At 33.0% G+C, this 18338-nt stretch overlaps 2 protein-coding genes across 2 annotated transcripts; both read left to right on the forward strand.

The window, feature by feature from the left end:
- Positions 1–4767: 4767 nt before the first annotated feature.
- On the forward strand, positions 4768–13778 carry LOC142613273 (homeobox protein HD1). The gene is made up of 5 exons (XM_075785558.1): positions 4768–5765; positions 5931–6051; positions 11504–11694; positions 11963–12094; positions 13251–13778. Exons 1-5 carry the CDS (start codon positions 5469–5471, stop codon positions 13389–13391), a joined length of 882 nt encoding a protein of 293 aa, XP_075641673.1. The 5' UTR covers positions 4768–5468; the 3' UTR covers positions 13392–13778.
- Positions 13779–17784: 4006 nt separating this feature from the next.
- On the forward strand, positions 17785–18075 carry LOC142612085 (putative histone H2B.3). The gene has a single exon (XM_075784214.1). The coding sequence runs from the start codon at positions 17785–17787 to the stop codon at positions 18073–18075; it is 291 nt and encodes a 96-aa protein (XP_075640329.1).
- The last annotated feature ends 263 nt before the right edge of the window (positions 18076–18338 follow it).

Here is an 18338-nt window from a genome sequence, read left to right on the forward strand (position 1 = left end):
AGGGTTTTATGTTTTACTTCACTTATAAAAATGAAAACCCTAGCTACGTTTCAGAGATTTTTTGATGTGCTGTGTGTTGAATCTCTTGTGAGATCTAGAGGTGTTTACCTTCAAACTCACTTAGGGTTATCAAGATCAATATTGATGTCAAGAGCTTGACGATCGCTTCAGTTGTTGCATAAAGAATTTAACGAAGATCTGAAATCTTTGAGTAGAGTCTTAAAGTCACAAGTAGAAGAACTTGTGGTTGCAGTGAATCAAAGAAAGAAGTAGTCCGTGGACTCGGACTATCACATGGTTGTGGTAATAAGTTTTCTACTTGAGATAGCAATAGGATGTTAGTGGTCTAAGTTCTATTATATAAATTTCAATTCTTTCATAGTGGATTTATTTTACCTTGATGATAGATAGATTAAATTCTCCCCGGGTTTTTTATCGGTTTGGTTCTTGAGTCATCAGATCTTTGTGTTCTTTATATTTCTGCATTATATTTATTTTACACATATTGGTTTAACCTAGTTTTTAATACAAAAACTTGTTAATAAACTTGGCTTAATATTGGATTAAACATATTGTGTTAAAGGGTCTAAAACTTTACAAGTGGTATCAGAGCGTAAGGTTATTCTAGATGAGTTAGATCCAGAGATTCGTAAGAGTTTTGAGTGTAGCGGCTGGTTACCTCTCTTAGATGTAGAGCATCCTCCTCCAGTTGCCTTGATTAGAGAGTTCTATTTGAACCTCTCTGTCCACTCCGATAATTCCAACACTCAGGTTGTGAGGAGTTGGATAAGGGGTGAAGAGTATGTCATTACACCCTAGTTAGTGGTCTCTGCTTTTGGTGTACCTTTGGTACGGTAACCTGTGTACCCTTACTTTGAGACTCTTCTACTTGATGACATTATGTCCTTACTCCTTGGTACTACCATTAGATGGGGTACTAATCCTCGGATCACCTCTCATGAGCTTACTGAGCTCAATTATCTGTTTTTCTGGATTTCTTGTCATTCCATTTGGCTTATCTCTCATTTACACACTATTTCTCTCGAGAGATGTGCGTTTTTGTATGCTCTCGTCACTGATGCTTCTATCAGTTTTCCTTCTCTTTTTATCAGCTCTTTAGTTAAGGTTCATAGGAGTAGTGCAAAATTTCATGGTCTTTTCTTTCCGGTTTTCATTTATAGGATTTTGTTAGACTTAGGTTTAGAAGACTTTCCTGCATCCGAGCCTGTCCATATTATTGCTCCCATAGGTGCCACATTCCTTAAGCAAAGAGCGGCTTAGATGAAAGCTAGCTCTAAATGCCCTAGAGTCGAGTCTTTCATAGGTGATACATCTAGACCTCCTTCTAGCGATCCTACTGCTGAGGAGTTTTCTGATTCTACCGCCGTTGTTAATCCTCCACCTTCTTCTTCGAGTGATTCCTCTATTCGGAGTATGTTGGATACTGTCATGACCGTTCAAGCGGCGCATGGACAGATTTTGTTGGATGTGCTTATGGAGCTTCAGGCTTTGCGTGCTGATTTGGCTGGTGCTCGACGGTCTTCTCCACCACCTCCTTTTGATGATGAGTCCTGATTGCCCTTTCGCAATTCGTTACAAAAAGGGGGAGTACATATTGTGTTGGGCATGGAGATAGAGGAAGTTTTTGTTAGATTGTATCTAGGAGCTTCTTGATGTATATCATTTTTTTTTGCTCATGATGTATTTGTTTTGGTGATTATGTATTTTCTTTTTTATGAGTTGCATATGTTAGGGGGAGACACTATGCTTAATGCTTTATTTCTTTTATTGTTTCTTGTTTCACATATGCTACATTGGTTATTGATTTATATTATGAGGTTATTCATGATATATGTATTTTATTTTATGATTTGTGAAATCAAGAATTTATTTTGGTTTACTTGTATTTTTCACACTTGCGTTTATGTGTTTGTTGAGTGTTTCAAGAATATATAGGTTAATTCAGTTGTGGTTGTTGTCTATACTGACAACTGATAGATAGTAGTTAGATTGAATTGTGTTTTGGGCATTTAAATTTAAATGGGTTTTTTGTAACTTTGAGCATTTCATTTTTGTGATGTGTTTTGTCACGGATTGTTAAAGGGGGAGATTGTTAGGTTCTAAGACTTTAGGGACTAATGTATTAAAACTTCAATGTGTAATGTGTTGGCAAACCATGATCAAAACATAGAGTTTAGGTTTAGACTTGCTCAAAGTATGTTTTATTGTAACGTTGGAATCGAGTGATTGCAGAAATTAGTGGACAAATTCTGCAAGGCTCGATCGATCGAAAATCGTGCAGAATTAATTTTCTGCAGAATTTCCAACTCAGCCCAAGCTAATTTGATGTGTAGGGTTTTATGTTTTACTTCACATATAAAAAGTAAAACCCTAGCTACGTTTTAGAGGTTTTTTAATGTGCTGTGTGTTGAATCTCTTGTGAGATCTAGAGGTGTTTACCTTCATACACACTTAGGGTTATCAAGATCAAGATTGATGCCAAGAGCTCAGTAATCGCTTCAGTTGCTGCATAAAAAACTTAACGAAGATCTGAAATCTTTGAGTAGAATTTCAAAGTCATAAGTAGGAGAACTTGTGGTTGCAATGGATTAAAGAAAGAAGTAGTCTGTGGACTCGAAGCTGTCATGTAGTCGTGGTAGTAAGTTTTCTACTTGAGGTAGCAATAGGATGTTAGTGGTCTAAGTTCTATTGTACAAACTTCAATTCTTTCATAGTGGATCTGTTTTACCTTGAGGATAGATAGGTTAAATCCTCTTTAGGTTTTTTACCGGTTTGGTTTTCCTGGATCATCAAATAACAAGTTCTTTACATTTCCACATTATATTTATTTTACACATATTGGTTTAACATAGTTTTTAATACACAAACTTGTTAATCAACTTGGCTTAATATTAGGTTAAATATATTGTGTTAAAGGGTCTAAAACTTTACAGAAAATACTATTACCTCACGTGGAGCCTGATTTTGTGTCCGATAATTTTTTACCCCCTTTTTGGTTATATATATTGTCACTTCAAAATTAGGGTTTGATGTATTGTCGGTCATTTTTCTGATATAGTATAAATCGTTGCAACTCAATGAACATAATCCTAGTAATAAATTGTGTAAATTTTTATTGTCGTGTGATTATTCTTTGCGTGTTATTTTTTATTTATGTTCCCCTGATTCTTGGAAATAGAATCAATTCCCTTCAAATACATGATCAAATTAATGGCTAGGAGTATCCCTTCAGACAGAGAGTCATGTTCGATTCTTGTTGTTAAACAACCTGGGTTAAGCCACCAGCTATATGTTTGCATGCCACGTAAAGCCTGTATGATATATATAGTTGGTGGGGTGTCATTTGTGTCATAACAAACCAGTGCTTAATCTATACTTTTTATATATTAATTTCCTTGTTTTCACTTAACCCTAAAGAGGCTGAAATCTGAAAAGCATAATACACCGGCCAAGAAGGTGGAACAGTGACATCTCAACCTCAGCCAACTTTCTCAATTAACAACAAAACTAAATAAATTTATTGGTTTATTTATTTATTTACCTATTTTTCTTTGTTAGTTGAGCACCCCATTTGGTTTTTCTGGAAAACTATTTTGTCCATATTAAAAAAAACTGTGACTATTCGTCTCCAAGGAGAGTTTTATAGAGAGCGTTGTATATATAAAATAAACTGTGTCGAATTAAATTCCCTTTCGTGCCAAGTTGCATTTTTGGTTGGTATTATTTAGATTATTTGTTCTTGGACTTGGATCCATGCTTTGGTTGTTTTTCTCTGTTAATTTATTAGTTTATTTATTTATGACCATGCAATAGGTTGAAACTCATGATAATTTTTTAAAGTTATGATTATACTTTTAAGCAAGATTAGAAATACTACAAATTTTATTGCATAAACCTTACAAATTAATGTATCACCAATATCAATTATATTTTTATATCACATCAATTTATAAGTTTTTTGGTAATTAAATTTGTTGTATCTTTAAGAAAATACGTTTAGAGACCCACATAAACCTTCCACTATTATTCTATTTGGTGTTGTTCCTAGTTGGTGCATAATGCATTCACTTCGTGGTTACTCTGCCAAAATTTGTGCCTGTAGTCAGTAAATATCCATGCCAGAATTTCAGTTTTAAGTGGATCAGGGTGTTTGGCATAATAGTTTTAACATATTTCTACACATTTTAAATAATATTACACATTTTTAAGTACTTTTTCACCCACATGTATATCAAAAATACTCAAAAAACATAACTTAAACTATTCTCCCAAACACCTCAAAATTTTTTTTTTTTTGATATGGGTGAATCATTTAAGTACAGTACTACACTCTCTAATATGCTATATATATGAAAAATGATGATGAATGGGTGGGTGAATCATAACAGTACTTACAACATAAAATTATTCAGGAAAAAAAAATTATTTCTACTATTTAATTTTTTTTTGGAACAAGAAAGATGCTGATCCCTCTAAATATTTTTGGCCTTTAATTACTTTGGAAAATGGGTTCGATAGTACAGCAATTTAATTGGCAATTGGGGATGAACATAGATCATTAGCTAAAAGTCAGCCAACTTTAAAACAGTGACTGCTAAGGAAAGCTATGTCTATATTTACCCTCTGATCATACAAAGGGGTGCTCCAACCTATGGTATGGTGGAGTGCCCACATCGGAGCCTAAAAAAGTTGGTTTAATTATTAATTATTTTCTGATATATAATTGGCTTCTCTGTATACCCAATCCTGTTCTTTTCTGATAATCCAAAACTAACATCCATTTAAATCAGAATTCAGCACCACTTGCTAATTGCCATAGCTTTTATACCAAATTAAATACCAAAAAAAAAAAAAAACACCCAAGAATTTTAAAAATATATAAAATTGTCAGACTACAGAAGCAGCTTTATCTTGTTTCTTTTTCTGACATCGCTTCCAACCCCTTTCATAGTAATGATTCAATTGCCATCTCTCTCTCCCTCTCTCAACTCTTTTCTCAAGAAGCAATAAACTCGAAAACCCATCTCTCTCTCTCTCTCTCTCTTATCAGTTTCAAGTATTTGCCTCTCTCTTTCTCTGTGTGAAGGTAAAAATCTTTGTTTCTCTCACAGACGTGGTGCAGAAAGTTTTGTGTCTCAGTCTCTCAGATCCCGATATAAATAAAGACCCTCTCTCTCTCTCTCTCTCTCTTTTACACCATTAGCGATAAAACTGTCCCCTTGCCCCTCTATCTCTCTCTCAAACAGTACAGACAATAGTCCACTCCGATAGTCCACTTTCAAAACACAAGGGTCTCTTCTGTGTGGTCCTCACCTCTCTTTCTTTCAAAACCCCATCTTTTTTTTTTTTTTTTTTTTTTCTTCTTTCACTTTGATTCTTATATAATTACCACCACAAGCAGCTCTTTTATTAGTCCCCTAGCTATAGCTATAGCTATACCTTTACAAATGCAAGAACCAAACTTGGGAATGATAGGTGGTGGTGGTAGTAGCGGTGGGTTAAGTGGTGAAGTAGCAATTTCCGGTGACCACCTCCGCCAACTCAAGGCGGAGATTGCTACCCACCCACTCTACGAGCAGCTTCTCAACGCACACGTGTCGTGTCTCCGTGTCGCGACCCCGATTGATCAGTTGCCTTTGATCGACGCGCAGCTAGCTCAGTCTCATCATCTGTTGCGCTCTTATGCCTCTCAACATAGCCATTCTCTCCCTCCACATGAGCGTCAAGAACTTGACAACTTCTTGGTACTATGTTTTTCACTTTAATTCACACTAACCCTTTTCTGTAATTTTCATGTTATACACTATTTGATTGTTTTAAGGTTTATTTGAGTTTAACTTCATGGTTCTTTTTTTTTTTTGTTTTTTTGTTTTTTTTTTTGGTTTTTGTATTGTTGGGTTTTGCTACAGGCACAGTATTTGTTAGTTTTGTGCAGTTTCAAAGAACAGCTTCAGCAACATGTCAGAGTCCATGCCGTAGAGGCTGTCGTGGCTTGCCGTGAAATAGAAAATACCTTACAGGCCCTTACAGGTCCGTACCCTTTTTTTTATAATTACTATTATTATGGTTTCTCTCAATTTGTTATCAAATAATCATGTTTAGCTTGTTTTTGATACAATATACTGCCAAAGAGAATCACTTCAATTTGCTTAATTTTATGTCGTTTGGTTGGGAAGAAAATATTTTGGTTTTTCTGTTTGATGAAATCGGTAGGTAGAGAGAGATAAGAGAAAAGTATTTTGAGGTTCTTGTAAGTTTGGGTGTCTAAGCAAAGAGGTGGGTGCAGTAGGACCTACACTGAAAATTATCTAAAACATGTTGTTGGAAAAGGGTTAGTTATAGTTCGGTGAAGGCACTAGCTCCCACTAACAACAAGGCAACAACCGATAAGGTTGATTGGAGAATCTATTAATTTAGGTTTCTAGAAAGATTACTTACTATTACAGCTTTTAATGCATGAAATTTTGTTGTTTTGCCTATTTTCATTTGTTAGACTTTGCGTGCGTATGTGTGTTTGAGATTTAGAGAGGCTATTAGTGTAGGGGTGGTCATCATTTTGCTTACATGTTTTTGTCACTATTTATATATATCAAAGATTAGACATCCATGATCACAGAGAATGTGTCATGGGTTACCGGGCGCGTAATTAAGATAACATGCTTTTAGGCACTATATTCGAAGGAAGAGAGAAGAAAATAGGACAATAACGACATTGAATGTACAAAATGGAGTTGTAAGCCTTGTAGGGCATGGAATGATGGATCAATCTTTGGCTAGTTGGGTTATATGGTTTCTGATATAAAGTACAACGGAAATTAATGCCATGCCTGCATGATTTCCATGCATCGATATTTGAACATTGATTAAAGTTTGTCTTGGTTTTCATTATCAGCAAAGATGTTTTGTTTTTTTAAAAAGAGGAAAAAAAGGAGGGCATTACTGCCTCGCAGAATGGCAGAATCTCTTACTTGAATAGTAGTAATTACTATTCAACAACTGGTCTTGGAGATCATTGATCTTGATCATAAAGGAAGTTAGGGTGGTGTATTTAGCTCGAATCTGATCACTAAACAAGCTTTAAAGAAATGGTTGTTGACAATTGCATGGCTAACTAGAATCGTAGGCACGGTTAATTTTGCATCCCTCCTAATTTTGCATATCTCATAGTGTTTCAAATATAAATGTTTATGATTTAAGTACCTAATAAGTTCTAATTAGCTTAATTGATAAAAATTTTTTATTTTCAAATAAAAAATATGAAACTCAATTTTAGTCCACACTAAAAATCAATTAGTATTTCAATATATATCAAAATAGAACTAGATATTCTTTTAAAACTTACGAATCATCTATGATTTGATACCGTAACAAACTTTGTACAATTTTTTTTTATTTAAAATATATAGAATCAAAGAGTTCATTATAAATTCATCTTGATATTTGTTGTAACATTTAGTTCTGATTTATGACTGAAAATATTGATTAATAACTGTAGTAGAAATTCACAAAGTATAAGTACAACCAAATTCTAACTACTTAATGCAATTGTAATTGAACTTTTGAATATAAAACAAGTTTTTTATTTTGTATATTTAAACAAAAGTCCTAAGTGTGTGGGTTAAAGTGCATTTAGTACTCTACTAAATCATATTTTCGTAATTTTTATTTTTTCAAAAAAATGAAGTTAAAATGAATACACATATCAAGAAAAGTATACATAATTACCTTGAATTTGTGTGTAAAAACCAAAGAATCATTGATAATTGTGTTTTGTAGTTATAACTAATCATTTAATATTTATTAACATATCATTAACAAGTGCCTTAAGGGATGACGAGAGTCCAATTTATTTTTACCTCATTAATACTTTTTATTTTTTTGGGGAGAAAAATTACCCTACGGTTCTTTCTTTTGATACAATGTTTTCTGAATGATTCTACCACCTACTGCTCTCAGGTCGGTAAACACACGAGACTAGGGAATTTTTTATAAAAAGGAAACTATTTTGAGTCCAAACTACTTCTGGATTTAGAAAACATATGTTGGTATGATATGGGAGTTTGCATTCAGAACGTTGACTATAAGAAAATTTTACTGTTTGGTTCAACTTTCACTTATTATTAAGGAGTTAAATTTGGTCTGGTGTGGTGGTCATTCTATAAGTATAAATGCTTGTGGGAAGTTGGGGCAAGGGTCGGGGTTCAAGTCTTCAGAGAATTTCACACACATATACACTTAGATTAGACTATAATAGAAATTCTATTTTGTATAAAAAAAAAAAATTGGTCTGCTTCTATATACGACTATACCTCAGGTACTCAAAGTCAGTCATCCTCAACTGGTCTTCACTTACTTTTTTTTTTTTTTTTTTTTTCTTTTGATAGGACCTCCAATTGCTATTCAATTGACTGAGGCCAGGGCAATATCTTCAAAGTCAATTTCTTTAGCAATCATGCCTAAAAATCAAATTCAACATGAACTCTTCTCTTTTTTCAATTCCTTTTTTCTCTTTGGCTAGCAACATTTTCAACTGAACACAAGGTTTGCTTTGTCCAGCTGTATATATGTCTTAGGGAAGCATTAATTTGAAATGTATAGAAAAAATTAAATCACAAATTAATGAAAAAAAACTCATAAAAATCTGCAATAACCCCACCTAGGTTGGTGTTCTAATGAATTTGTTTTTGATACATCTATAGTTGGGATGAGACAATTGGACACTAGATATCATCGTTAAAAACATCAGAAAGTGCTAGTTGATTGATTGATTGAAATAATGTGTGTATATTTCTATTTTAAGTGGGGAGTGGGGGATTTGAAGCTTTGGTAATTATTAGATCACCTCAACTTTATTCTTTCTAATGTGAAATGGTTATCTATTTTATTGAGAAAGCTAAAAACTTGAGCATTTTATTGGCCAAAAAAAAAAAAACCTTACTGATTCTTCGGCCACCAAAGATTGGTAGTCTTAACCAATGATGATAACAATTTCTAATAGGAGTTAAAAAAAAAAAAAAAAATTTCTATTAAAGTTTTGGTTCATTAATTATTAACTATTTGATTGGTTTGGAACTTTATTTTTAATGGCTTATCAAGTTAATTTTATATTTTGCATCAAAAAGTTATTCATATCAATAAGTCAAAGGACACACCTGATGAGTGTGTTAAGTTGTGATTAGTGCATACTAAAAATAATGCTGGAGTTAGAGTTATGTGAAAATGATGTTATCTCTTATCATAAGTTGACAGATTAGCAAGGTATTGGTGTGTAATCCTACAGCTATCTTTCTCAAACATTGTAATATATTGTCCTAATCATAAGGTAGAGTCATGGACCAACCTAGTTTTGTAATTTCACCCCAATGATGTTTGCATTGTTCAAACAATAAATATTTAAGTAATCTTGAGACGAACAAAAATCTTTAGTCTCACTTTGGGTATTTCATTTATGATTTACCAATAATAACTTATTATAACATATTTTTTTTCTTGGGAGGAGGGGAATCAAAGTTTAAACACATGACATAGTGTAATTTGTGAAATATAAAATAGAATATTTGAGAGACCTTAGAGTGTAAAGATAAAATGACCCAGCTACCAGCACATTAAATTGCCAGAGGCTAGAATGAGTGAAAAGTTCATAAACTTCTAATGGCTTGATGTTCGTCCATGTTAAACAAACCTTGATGACTTTTAGGCTCTACAAGGGATCCCTATTTTAGAGGAACTCTGAACCTCTGGTCATCCTGAGCTTGACATCCAAATTCTACTATGTGCAAATAATACAATTTACCAGATAACAGGATTTGAATGACAAGACCAAAAATGTCAGTAACTTTATTATTTCAAGAGGGGCCTCCTTGTGTTATGTTTCTTCATATTAGGTGCCCACATGTATGGATCCTAAAATAAAATGGTCCCACATGTATATGTTTCGTTTAAATTATTTTTGGTGCTTCATTTTAAAAAAAAAAAAAGCTGTATAAAAAAAATATAGTTATATCTATTAAATTGAGGCTTTAAAAAAATTATGGAACTAAATATAATAAACAAAAAAGTAGAAAATAAGCAAAAAAGAAAAAAGAAAAAAGGAAAAAAAGAGCCATTTAATGGACATATGATCTATATGTTAAAACATTCAACGTAAAAAAAAAATTAACCTAATAAGTGAGGAGGCTTAGCAAGTGTACATACATCCATTATCAATAATACATCCAACCGATGTGTGAATTTTTAATCAAGACAAATAAATCAACGGAAATCAAAACAAGGACAAATGGGAGAACCAGAAAAATCAGACTTTAATATCATGTTAAAGCATCCAACCTAAAAGTTTAAACTAGTTGGTAGGGAAACCTAACAAGTATATGTAAGTCTATAACCAATTGTCCACACCCAACAAACGACATATATAGGATCTTTAACATTATCATAGATACCAGTTTTGTTGAATTCACAAGGAAAGCTCTGCTACAAGATACATGCATCTACTGGTTGAAGGTAGGCCAGACTCCAATAAAAGTATTTTAAGGCCAAATTTAGGATATGGTTGTATGCTTCTAGGATTAAGAGATACTATAGACAGAATTTTGGAAAATATGATCCGTCATATTAAATATTTCAAGAAGATAAGGTGATTGAAATTATTTAATAATCTTGCTTCTTACAAGGTCGAGGTTTTACAGTTTCCTTTTTTTTTTTTTCTCTTACACAATTGTTTTCCCTCTTTTCTAATGACTAGAGCTTTTAGCTTCCGTAAAGTTATTTCAGGGAGTTACTTTGTATGAGATGCTCATCTCAGTAGGGATTGAATTTTTTCTCTTCCTTGTGTTTATGAAATTTGGAATGGAATTCCCTCCATTTCCTTGTAGAATGGGGAGGGCTAGTTAACCAATTTATTTCAAGGTAAAAATTTAATATTACTAATTCAGAGGTGAACATGGTGTCATGTCATTTAAAATTAGCAATTATTCTGTATTTGGTTGAATATTTTTTAAACGAAATATTCACTCTTAAATTTATGTAAATATCTAATTTAAAAAATTAGTAATTATTCCGTATTTGGTTGAAGGTGGAAAAATAAGGTTGTTGACCATCATGAACCTTAATTATAAAGGAACTCATTACTCATAGACTTTGAGGCAAAAGTCTACTTTGGATGAGGTTAGGTACAAATTAAATGTGTCTAAACGGGAATAATCTTTTTTTTTTTTTTTTTTTTTCCATCAATTGGCATTTGAACTAGCAAAAAACATAAAGGATGATAAATGTAGAGGGTATTATAATATGTTTGCATACATAATCCTAGATTTTCTTTTTTTAGTAATTTACTCATGTATTGCATACTGTTGTTTCATACCTTGATCAAAAGAGCGAGAGATACATAAACAAAATAGAATTTTGGGATAAAAAGATATTGGATGATCGGATCCCAACTGGTCACAATGATGGCTTAACAGTGTGTAAAATATATTAATTCCAGGAGTAAGCCTGAGTGAAGGCACTGGTGCAACAATGTCAGATGATGAGGATGATCTGCAGATGGATTTCTCTCTCGATCAATCTGGTGGTGACGGGCATGACATGATGGGATTTGGTCCACTGCTTCCAACAGAATCTGAAAGGTCACTTATGGAGAGAGTTCGGCAGGAATTGAAGATTGAACTGAAACAGGTGATATTCTAAAAACATTGTTGCAAAGGTCTAAGGATAAGTGGACACTTAAAACAAATTAATAAAACATGCATGCAGCATTTGGATAGCCATTATGACTTATAAGTCTGTTCTTGCTATGATCATGATGGGTAACAAGTTGAGCACTTTTGCTTTCTGAAATTGAGGAATCAATTATAGAAAAGCCAATTAATGATGTCTTAAAATTCACCTTTGGACTTAATGAACGTGTGAGGGTAGACTATGATACTTCTTTGCTGTTTTTCAGGGTTTCAAGTCAAAAATTGAAGACGTTAGGGAGGAAATATTAAGAAAAAGAAGGGCAGGGAAATTACCAGGTGACACAACTACAGTGTTGAAGAATTGGTGGCAGCAGCACTCAAAGTGGCCTTACCCAACTGTAAGCAAGCAATCTCTCTTCTTTTCAATTTTTGCACAATCATGACGTTCATATTTATGCTTGTTTGGTTTCTAGTAAACTGTTTTATTACGTTTGTTTTGTAAATACAAAGAAGTCTTGGATTTGTTCAATAACCCCCAAATATTTAAAACGGGTGGTTATTTCAAAGACAAACGGGTGGCTATTTCAAAGACAAAGTGGAAGGACTTTATACGCGTGTCTACATTCTACATAATTTACATGACGCTGCCAAATATTAACACAATAGATGAGCAAAAAATGTTAGCAGCATAGCTACCTGATCACTATAACACATGGGAGATAATCTCATGGGAAAATTCACTTGCGAGTGGCTATGGTGTTGAGTAGATCCCCTATCAGATAGTAACAAAGATGAGTGATTAATATTACATTCTCTCTTACTGTGTATGTAGTAATGTGACTGAGTAGACCCAAAAAGCATAATTGGTATCTTGCCTCGGTGGTAAAATACCAATTAGTGTTTTTAAATATATATATGTATATATATTTAAAAACATTAATTCGTTCAAACTCCCTAACTTCGGTGTTTGGTTAAATGGCGTAGAATAGATTATATCAACGTCTTACAAAAATTTCTTAATAAAAAATATTTTTGGCTTTTGTCAATAAGCGGACACAAAGAATTCAAATATTAATTATTAGTTTGTGAGAATATTCAATTAGCTCAACTTGTAGAGTTCCATACTTACGAATGGGGGAACTAAGCTCAAATCCCACTTACATGAGAGATCAATTAATATCTTAACATGATGATAAATCACAATAATCTTAGAGCACACTCCATTGGTCTCAAATCCTATGGTCTCTATAAACAAATATTAATTATTGCTTTTGGTTCTAAGCTCACTGCCATGGTGGACACAAAGTGCCAAATATCCAGCATACCAACCGCATTAACATTCTATTGAAGTACCTGGAAGTTCAGTGAAAAGACTTTGAACAGTAACTACAAAAGAATGCTACTTTAGCAAGTTTATCTCTGACACAATACTATTACTGCCATATATAATGCTATAACAAATCATAACGTCTGAATCTGGATTAATTGTACAACCTTGACATTAATGTTATAATTAATTTCTGTGAATAAGCATGTAGTATATGGTACATACAGGAAGATGACAAGGCAAAACTGGTAGAGGAGACAGGGTTGCAGCTGAAGCAAATTAACAATTGGTTCATCAACCAAAGGAAGCGCAATTGGCACAGCAACTCTCAGTCTGTTACCTCTTTAAAGTCTAAGCGCAAAAGGTAGACAAAAAGCTTATATATACTCTCCAAACCAGGAACCCAAAAAAGACCAACTTACTTTATGTCAATATGTAGCTGTTATTGACCATGGGAGGTAAATAGTCTGGCTGACTTTTGTACGTGGAAGCTATGAAGGAACCTTGAAAGTTAGTTAAATTCAAAATCAGCAACAAAAAAAGAAGGTACAGGAATGTAATAGATGGAGTTTTAAATAACTTACATATGAGGTTGTAACTTCATGGTTTTAACAGACAAATGTACTATTTTTTTTCTAATTGTCTTTTACATTTGTGTGGCCTCTATTTCCGTATACTTAAGTGAGCTAAGAGGCTGATCTTTCTGTAAAAAAGTTGCTGCAAACTTTTGCTCTATTGAAAAAGTATTACATACTGATACCAGTGCAGAAAGAGGCCTATAACTCTATAAGTAGCATTGAGATCTGGTTTTTGCGATTCAATAAAAACACACACTTTAGTGCTTATTACCCACTGGAAACCTTGACTTGGATTATGGATCTCCTTGTCATGAGAAAAGGTGGACGGAAACAACAGAACTATAATGGTAAATTATGTCATGTAAATAATTAACCAATTATATGCATAATCAATCAATTAAGTTCAAGCAAAAGAGGTTGTTGATTTTATAAAAGACAATCTTTCAGTGGTACAAGTAGTTTGTTTAGCAGTAGAAAGGTTCTATATATTGATGAGTGGAGTTTCAAACTAATTAAAATTAGTGATATTATTTTACTAGACTGGAAAAAATAAAATAAAATTAGTGATAATATTCCTAGGTTCAAAGACATCTTGTGATGCTGTCAAATTAAAAAAGGATATCAATCTTTTAAAGAAAAGACAACCTGGACAGTAATAAAATTCTCAGCATAAAATAATCACTTCTCTGAACATCACAACCCATGATAACACCTACAATCACCTACTAAACAAATCCCATTCATTCTTCAAAAAGTCCCTCCCATTTTTGTCGATCAAAGAAACAAAACTCTTATTCTTTTTTACCACGCCCGCCGGATAGACACAGAGTTCACAAATCACAACTAAAAAACAATATAGATTCTTTCTTTCTCGCCAGCTGAAGTGGATTATTTTAATTAGTCTTCTTAAAACTTTACCTATAAAAGTAGGTCTTCATCAAATGGTTTTTTTGGGTTGATTTTTGGTATAAGTTTGTGTTCTAAATCTCTTATTTGACTACAAAATTTTTCTATCTATTGAACTACTTGAAATTTAATTCGTGTTTGTGTACCTAATGAGATTTAATTAATCCATGTATGGGCTGCAGGACCAGATGCCATTAACTCTCTTTTGTCTAATCAGAAACCTTTTGTAGATGCATTTTTTTTTTTTTAGCCATTTTACCCAAGATTTTGTAAAGTTGCCACTTGCCAGGCCCAATTTGGGGAAGCACGATTATATTGGAGATACCTGGATAACCATTTACAGAAACAATTTATTTTATTTTATATATTTTTAAACTAGTAGTATATTCATATTTTGGGCTGCTTGCTAATGGGCGGTCACTATAACTGAGGACCGAATAAACAGAAGAACAAAATTTCTCTCCAAACTAGTTTGAAGAGAAACTCTACAAATTCATTATATATATTTATATTGAATGTGAATTTTGAAAATCTAACCGTTAGATTGCATGTTCTTATTACATCCTTAATGCTTACAAAATTTCAAGAAAATCAACGATCAATTGCTATGTCATTAAATAAATATTATAATTTCAAGTTTTTGTAATCTAAAGTTGTATATAAAAAATAAGTTAATTGATCAAATAGTAAATAATATTCGATATGAACGAAATTTGATATGCATGTTAAGAACATGAGGAGCATGAAATTCAACGATTGAATTTTCAAAATTCACACTAAAAAAAGAAATATATAAAAAGTTTGAAGAGTTTCTTTTCAAATTTTGCTCCAAACAGAAATAGACCCTGGTTTTATTGCATTGATATTCTTACATAGAAAAATTATAAAAATTTAAAAATAATATGCTTAGTAACACTACTGGTGATAACTTATCATATAGTCCATTTTATCATGTGCCCTCAATTTGTTATGCGCACTCTAATTTCAAACTGGTGGTTTGTGATAAGTACATCAACTTAGTTTTTTTTTTTTTTTTTTTTTTAAATATTTTGTAATGGAATAAAAGATATGGATTTAAATACGTCTATAGCAAAAAGAGATCTGAATATCATAAATTTCAAATTTTGCTGTACATAGGGCGTGTTTGGATGCTACTTATTTGCTAAAAACTGAAAACTTATTACTGAAAATACTGTAGCAAAATAATTTTTAAATGTGTAAATAGTGCTGTAGGACCTAAATTTATATTGAAATCTATGTTCAGATGACTTTTGTGGGTCTGTGAACAATACTCATGGGACCCACAGACAAAACGCAGAACACAAGGATTGGGCAAAACGCACGATATAGAAAAAAAAAAGTTTACACTAAAATTCTCTTTGCTGTACACACAACTTCGTTGCTGAAGACAAATGAGTCAATGAAAAGATATAGGATTAATTATAACTCAAGAGTCTTTTTTTTTTTTTTTGACAGATAATTACAACATGCTGTTAACCTCGCACCTCAAATCCTTTTCCCTCTAAACTCCAAGTATTTTGTGCATGAGGAGGCGCCAATTCAGTTACAAGGCCTTTGACATAACTCAAAAGTCAAGATATCTAAAAAAACACAAACTTGCCCAAACTAGATTCAATACTAGAATTAAAGTTTGGCAAGACATTCACATGCATGGTAGCTTGCATATATATATATATGCCAATCTCTGTGGCAACACTGATACCTACTTTGAAAGATTTTGGTACAATCTTTTGTATAATAATGTTTATGACGGTGATTGGAAATAGTATCATTTCCAAGTTCATCTAGTATTAAGGCAAAAAATTTGCTCTGCTTTGAATCAAAAAATAATATCCGCAGAAAGGAAAATTTTCATCATCCATCCATCCAATGGATGACTAAATCCTTGCACACTCATCAAGAACAAATGACCACGATTTTTGGATATACTGCTAGCCTAGAAGGCACGAAGAACTAAAAAAATCTTTGAATATAAACCCAGCACCCCCGAGTTCTATGCTTAAAATCTACAAGGTGTCTCACAAGAGTTTGCTAAAGGATATGATCTTGATCCTTAATTCACGTCCAACGATATGAGTATAGGCAGAATAATTGAGTCTACTATTAATTTGTAAGATAGATTGTAATATCGTTCGAGGTCTGCAGCCTATAAAAGGCTTGTAAGTTGAAGAAGAAGGTAGAACTCAATATAGAATCCAGCCTTCAATCCAAGTCTATGTATGCCTTCCCATAAAACGCGTTTTATGGTGGCGTTTTTCAAACGCCACTATAGGCCATTTTTATCTCATTTATTAAGGAGCTATAGAACGCCACTATAGGTCTTTTTAACTTTTTAAATGAACTATAGTGGCGTTTTCTAAACGTTGCTATAGGTCCCTCATACACAAACACTCACATACATACATATATATATATATATATATATATATGGGAAATTTTTAAAATTCGGTTGAGTTTTATTTATTTATTTTTTTTAAAGCAGTGTAGGTCTTTTTTTATTATTATTTTTAAATTTAGCTATATAAAAAAATTCGGTTGAGTTTTTTTTTTTTTTTTTTTAAATTTTTTTAACGTAAATGCACTTTTAGTCCATACATTTTGACGTTTTTTCATTTTGGTCCCTACATTTTAATTTTACCACTTTTAGTCCTTAATTCAATTAACGCGTTCTATTTTGGTCCTTTCCGTCAGTCAACCGATGGAAATAGCTGAGGTGGCTGCCGGAGGAATTAAAATATTATAAAAAATGCCACATCACCCATGACACATCAGCATATAAATTTAAAAAATTAATTTATTAATTTTAACTAAATAATAAAAATAAAAACTGAATTAAAAACTAAAATTCACATAATTTGATATCAATGATTTAATTGGTCAAATTAACAGATAAGATCATTGATATCAAATTTCAAAGAACACGAAGAATACAAAAACAAACCCAAAACCAACCAATAACCAAACACAAACTCACATTTAAAAACACAAAGAACACAAAAAAAAAAAAAGGAATTCAAAATGCCAAAATGATCTTATTGCTCAAGGGTTTCTGGGTTTGGGAGAATTTGATATCAATGATCTTATTGCTCAACACAAACTCAGCTCAACCACAAACCCTATCCTCCAATAAGAACCTACTCTGCCTCCCTATATAAACTCTCTCAAACCCACCAACCTCTTCATCACATTTTTTTCATTTCAAGCTTTTTCACATTCTAAATCTCTCCCAAGAATTTTCACTCTCTCTCAAAAATCAATGGCACCCACAAAGGTAAAGAAGAAGCCAGCGGAGAAGAAGCCAGCGGAGAAGAAACCAGTGGTGGCGGAGAAAGCTCCGACGAAGGCCGAGAAGAAGATCTCGAAGGAAGGCAGTAGCGATTTGAAGAAGAAGAAGAAGAAGAAGGAGGTCAAGAAGAGCATCGAGATCTCAAGAAGGCACTACCTCTTCAAGGTTCTCAAACAGGTTCACCTCGATATTGGGATTTCGAGCAAGGCTATGTGGATTATGAACAGCTTCATCTACGATACCTTCGAGAAGCTTGCCTAGGAGTCATCGCGATTCGCTCAGTACATCTCCATCATCGCGAGGAATAGATGGCGTTTCTGAAGTCTCTGATCTACAAGCTAAGAGCATCTTGAATGGCGCTTGATCCATAAAAATGAGATGTGGAGGTTAAAGGGCAAAACAGAGGGATTGAGCTGGGTTTGTGTTGGTATGGTTGAGTTGGATTTGTGGTTGAGCAATCGATTATAATATTACAATATTCTGGGTTTGTGTTTGGTTCTGGGTTGGTTCTGGGTTTGTGGTTG

The sequence above is a fragment of the Castanea sativa genome, chromosome 10 (genome assembly GCF_040712315.1).
Source record: "Castanea sativa cultivar Marrone di Chiusa Pesio chromosome 10, ASM4071231v1".
In the NCBI taxonomy this organism is placed as follows: domain Eukaryota; kingdom Viridiplantae; phylum Streptophyta; class Magnoliopsida; order Fagales; family Fagaceae; genus Castanea; species Castanea sativa.

What these genes read in the sequence shown, in the direction of transcription:
- LOC142613273 (XM_075785558.1), top strand. Translation starts at nt 5,469, where the DNA reads ATGCAAGAACCAAACTTGGGAATGATAGGTGGTGGTGGTAGTAGCGGT. An exon ending in TACCTTACAGGCCCTTACAG is followed by an intron (nt 6,052 to 11,503) that starts GTCCGTACCCTT and finishes TATTAATTCCAG; the next exon opens with GAGTAAGCCTGAGTGAAGGC. An exon ending in TGAAGATTGAACTGAAACAG is followed by an intron (nt 11,695 to 11,962) that starts GTGATATTCTAA and finishes GCTGTTTTTCAG; the next exon opens with GGTTTCAAGTCAAAAATTGA.
- LOC142612085 (XM_075784214.1), top strand. Translation starts at nt 17,785, where the DNA reads ATGGCACCCACAAAGGTAAAGAAGAAGCCAGCGGAGAAGAAGCCAGCG.